Source organism: Berghia stephanieae, chromosome 5 (assembly GCF_034508935.2).
Source record: "Berghia stephanieae isolate SIO BIC M18660-M18661 chromosome 5, UCSD_Bste_1.3, whole genome shotgun sequence".
NCBI lineage: Eukaryota > Metazoa > Mollusca > Gastropoda > Nudibranchia > Aeolidiidae > Berghia > Berghia stephanieae.
The window spans coordinates 28,368,523-28,373,522 of record NC_088364.1 but is presented as its reverse complement, the minus strand read 5'-3'; the positions used below and the strand labels follow the sequence as shown (position 1 = coordinate 28,373,522).

Sequence of the window (5,000 nt, the reverse complement as noted above, 5' to 3'; positions counted from 1 at the left end):
ACCCCTCTTCATGCATTTCATTTGTTAAGCCTCGGGCAATATCGTCAATCTCTTATTTTGTGACCCATCTCCTGAAAACGGCATTATGTCGTTATGATGAAGATTAAATACCATTTCTAGTCGTTATGATTGAGATTAAATACATTTTCTTACATTGAAAACAACTCCGAGTTCGTAAGTCGTTCCATCTTGATTCTAAATTCACTTTTTGGTCTCCGATTCATCCTGACATAATACTGTTTTGAGACGATGGATCACAAATGTGAAATTTTAGATTTTGTCATGTTAAAATATTACATTAATTCTCTTTCTTCTCTCTCTCTCTCTCTCTCTCTCTCTCTCTCTCTCTATATATATATATATATATATATATATATATATATATATATGTGTGTGTGTGTGTGTGTGTGTGTGTGTGTGTGTGTGTTTATAAACTCACCCCAAGTCTCATACTGTGACCAAATGTAATTTTAAGCGCATAAGCGACCCCGAGATGGTAACAATTCCAAGCGATGGGTCGCATTTGTACAACAAACAATGGCGAGATTACCCACAAGAAGATGCAGCCGTGGGCATTTTACGCTTGATAAGATGTTAGGGATATCAAGAAGAAATTTAGTGTATACGACATTTAATTTATTAATCTTGTTTACAATGTACGCATGTTTGATAGATTATCCATATTATGTGACCTTGTCGTCTCCAAATGATGGTGTCGTACTGCAGTGAACCAGATGTCATTTAGTCTTTTTAAAGTTAATCATCTCGACATAATACCGTTTTGAGACGGTGGGTCACAAATTTTGTCAAAAAATGTAAGCCGCGGCATCATTAGATTCCGATCCAAGCATCCATGCCGCCATTTCATTAGATTAAAGATTTGTCAATCCAAACCGTATGTCTCTTTTCATTCAAATTTCATTATTTTGTTACTCTCAGGTTGTCCCTGAATATCCCAAAGACCACTCTCCAACTTTATCGACGCATGGCTCTAATCAACTGCAGTCTCAAGCGGTCCTTAGCTCGGACGAATCTATTGGAAGAAAATCCCAGAAAGAAAGAAGTAGAAACACAAGCGTTGTATTTATTCCTCCTATGTCTCCCGCCACAGCATCTCTGGATCCAACTAAAACGCCTGGTGCCATTAATACAACGGCACCCTCGACGGTTCCTCCGTCGAAAATTCCTCTCAATTTTATGATAGAATCAGGTCAAGGTCAAACCTTCGATCAGTTGGGCCAACCTCCAAAAGGTTCTTCTGCAGGATCATTGCCCCCAATCAATGCCATGCAGGCTGAACTTTCCAATCGTCTTTCAGGTTATTCAGGTCAAGGTTATTCAGGAAACGGCCTGGATAAATATTCATCGAGTTCTTATGACGAATACAGTGACGGCATGGACTCTGATGAAAATTCTTCCGGTTCTTATATAATTACTGGGGAAAATGAAGCCTTTGAGTATTCAGACGAAGAAAGGTCTCACGTACCTAAACCGGCACAAATTAAAACATCAGTTACGCCGAGGTCTGGTTTGACTTTGAATATACCGCCTTCGCGTAATTTCTTTTTCGAAGATAATGTTACAGATAATCAGAATTTATCTGAGAGTACAAAAATGAAACGTAATAATAAAGTTAGTCCACTTATGCTGCAACGCAGTGTTCCAGTTCCACATGAGAGCTTAAAAGAAGAAACAACAGCTCAGACATCTTTGAATCCGATTCAGATGATACCCGAAAGACATTTAAACGATTCTAATCGACCAACTCAACAACAGAGTCCAAATCCCGAGTCCCCATCAATAAAAACTGTACAGTCTCCAATTGGTTCTCCAAGACAACGTCTTGGGGCAATTAGTAATGTCTCTGCTCTCGCTTCTTCCTTACAAATAAACAACAACGAAATACGTCTGCCAGAAATGTCAGAGAGCAACGGTTCTGTGTTTACGTCGGGAGAAGAAATGGACCCTGTATCCGAAGGAGAGACTAAAGACACAAAGCGACTTAGTGCAGATGATATTATTTGTAACAAGCAGTATGTTCCATCCCCGAAAAGAACGTTTAGTTTTGACGTCACCACAGAGGACGAATGTGTGACACAAACGTCCTGTATTACAGAGGCCTCTGGGAACATTGCAAGGGATAGATCACAAACAAATGAGGACGTTATTTCCAGGTAAGCTGAACGTTTTGGTTTAATAATCAATTCTTAAAGAAAACTCGATGATATCTGACTCATGACTTAAGTGGAACTACTTGTGACTTATGTCTAAGCTAACGAATGTTCTCTAATATCATCAACCGATTATATCATTTTTATAACTTGCAATAATTAACGCCCCCCCCCCCCCCCCCCCATTTTGAAAAATATGATGCTGGTCATAATGTATATGAATTTAAACTCATCTAAAGGGTATTCCATTTTTAACCTAAGTGTTTGCATAGGTAGGCTTTCTACCTCTTTAAGTCATAGCTGATAGAAAAAATTTGCTTGACGGAAGTGTTAGTTGCGTAGCAATTCACTGGAGGAATTATGTGATAAAGCTTAGAGAAAAACCTGATGGTTTGTGGATCAGGTATGCTAATCTTTGATTCAAATCCGCGCATCACCAATGGATTTATCGTTCAAGACACTCACTAAAAAAATCTCTTCTATTTTGTCATAGTCCTTCAGAACTATTGGGACCACGGGGCAGGAGTGTATCAATCTGATCTCTGAGGCGTCCAACAAACGGACAGTAGCAATAGGATAGGATGCTAGTCTTTTGCAAATCACTTTCGCTAGGTCAGCTGGTTGTTTGGGGAGGGGAAAGGGAAAGGTCACAAACATGAGAGAAATTAAATATCGTGTGGCCATGTTCTACCACTCGTGGAGGACTCTTTGTTCCGTAAACTGATATTGAAACGCTTAAAGGACAAAGTGATGATTCTGTAGGTCAGTCGCTAACCACGAAAAGATCGTGGTTTCAAATCCTTATGTAAGCAATAGAATTATCGTTCAAGAACATAGAAAACCTCTGTTCCAAGTCGTCATAACACAGACTGACTTTGAATCATTTGGCGCTATCGCCTTTGAATTAATGTTTGATCTAATTGCACGTGTTTAAGTAATATGCTTTAACTGATAACCAGGTATGAGTCAGGGATATGATTTGAATAAAAATAAATATGGAAACAGAAAATATTATTTGGTGCAAATGAGCAATGTGATATAAAGATTCTCTTTACTGCATTTAGCAATGAGAGGCTGGTCGTCGTTCATCAGGTTGTTAAATAACCATCTCGCGCTGAACGAGAAGTGAAGTATTTTAGAGAAGAATATAAACGGGATGCTCAGCAATCCATGGACTTTAACATCTTTCAAATGTGGAAAATGCTTTATGGCGAATAACACAAGCGATTTTCTAATAGATAAAGATATGAAAAGTGTTTATGAAAGTGTCAGAAAGAGCAAGAAAGAAAAATACAAGAAAAAAAATCATCCAAAAAAATCAGTCTTCCTCCACTGAGATTCGATCTCCAGTCATCTTATCTATACCAGTGCCGCTCCCTAATTTTTCAATTTGAAATATAATGCTTTGACAACTAGCCCTAACATGCTTTTGTTTGTTTTCTGCAATATGCTATAAAGTTATTGAACATTACTGATTAATATCATTGTATATTTTATCATGCAATGTGACAGCTATTTCTAACTTGACTTTAATTGCTCTCCCAAATATAAGAGATACCCCGACTTGATAAAGTGAGTTGTGCCATTTAAAAACAGCAGGTGAATATCATATCATTGATGTTTCTTTTCTGTGATTATAACGTTCACCCTTTACATTATTACTGTTGCTTAAATCATTTTTAAATGTGCTACAATATCATTTTCATGCAATACGTCACATCTTATTCTCTCTTTAAAACTTTGTGACTGATTCAAATCACTTGGTTACAAATTAAGTCTTGTGTGAGTTTCAATACAATTATGATTTTTATCATTGTTATCCATTGATTTCACGTCTCTACTCTACAGTTTAGGGGTTCGGTTGCCATATTAGACTTGGACATTGTCAAGATTTAGGTAATTTACTCAGACTTAAAGAAACAAATCTCTTTCAATTTTCCGACGGCAACACCCCCCCCCTACCCCCTACCCCCGCCCATTTCCTTTAAGCCCCAAACCTTTTCCCTTATGAAACATTTCAACATTTTCGGGTTTGTTAATTTAATTTTTTTTTTTTCGTGCATTTTGAAATTTACACCTATACTACTCTTCTTTGCGTGTATTTATCTTTTGTGTGGATATCCTTGTCTAACAACTTTCCCTATGCTGTTTGTCATTGTTCACGTGATTTATGTTGCAGTGAAATAGTTACATAATACAAATCTGGTTTTGTTCAAGCATCATGCCTTAATAAGAGCTGATCGGGCAATCGGACAATCTCGCCACATGCTGTCTTTCTTTTCAATCATGACTGCAAACCTGGAAAATTTTGGACACGAGCTAAATTACGAGAATATCATTTTAAATGAAAATTACAACACGATTTTAGAGTAAGAAACAATATGTAAATGTATGTAAATTATGTTTGGAAAAAAAAATGATATATCTGTAAAACAGTATATCCATCCCTGAATGCAGTTAAGTTTTTTTTCTTTTAAGAAGACTAATTTTTGCAGTCTCAGTCTGTACATCTCTTATATTACTCATAATATGATATGTGCATAACACATGTATAATTAATGATAAATTCAGAGCGTAATTAATTTATTCCAAATGGCATTCTAAACATTTTCTTCCAACATTAACAACAATTCTCAATTTTAAGCTGATCACCTATTTATGTCATTTGTGTGCATCTATTTCTCTCTTCATTCTCTTTCACTTGATTTCAGTGTTAGACTGTATATATAGTGCATACACATAAAAAAATAACAATTAAAAAATATATCATTATTATGAAGTTATATATATATATATATATATATATATATATATATATATATATATATA

At 36.1% G+C, this 5,000-nt stretch overlaps 1 protein-coding gene across 3 annotated transcripts in view; it reads left to right on the top strand.

Moving 5' to 3' along the window:
- The window catches only part of LOC144972704 (uncharacterized), a 41,160-nt gene that overhangs the window by 31,218 nt on the left and 4,942 nt on the right, over window positions 1–5,000 (top strand). Inside the window, exons 5-6 of one of the 3 annotated variants that reach the window (XM_078914246.1) lie at window positions 940–2,174; window positions 4,020–4,067. In XM_078914246.1, the coding sequence (XP_078770372.1) occupies window positions 940–2,174; window positions 4,020–4,044 (1,260 nt within the window). In that variant the 3' untranslated portion in view covers window positions 4,045–4,067. Of the gene's footprint in view, window positions 1–939; window positions 2,175–3,723; window positions 3,771–4,019; window positions 4,068–5,000 lie in introns of all 3 variants that reach the window. The other 2 variants (XM_078914247.1, XM_078914245.1) reach the window with 2 other exon arrangements.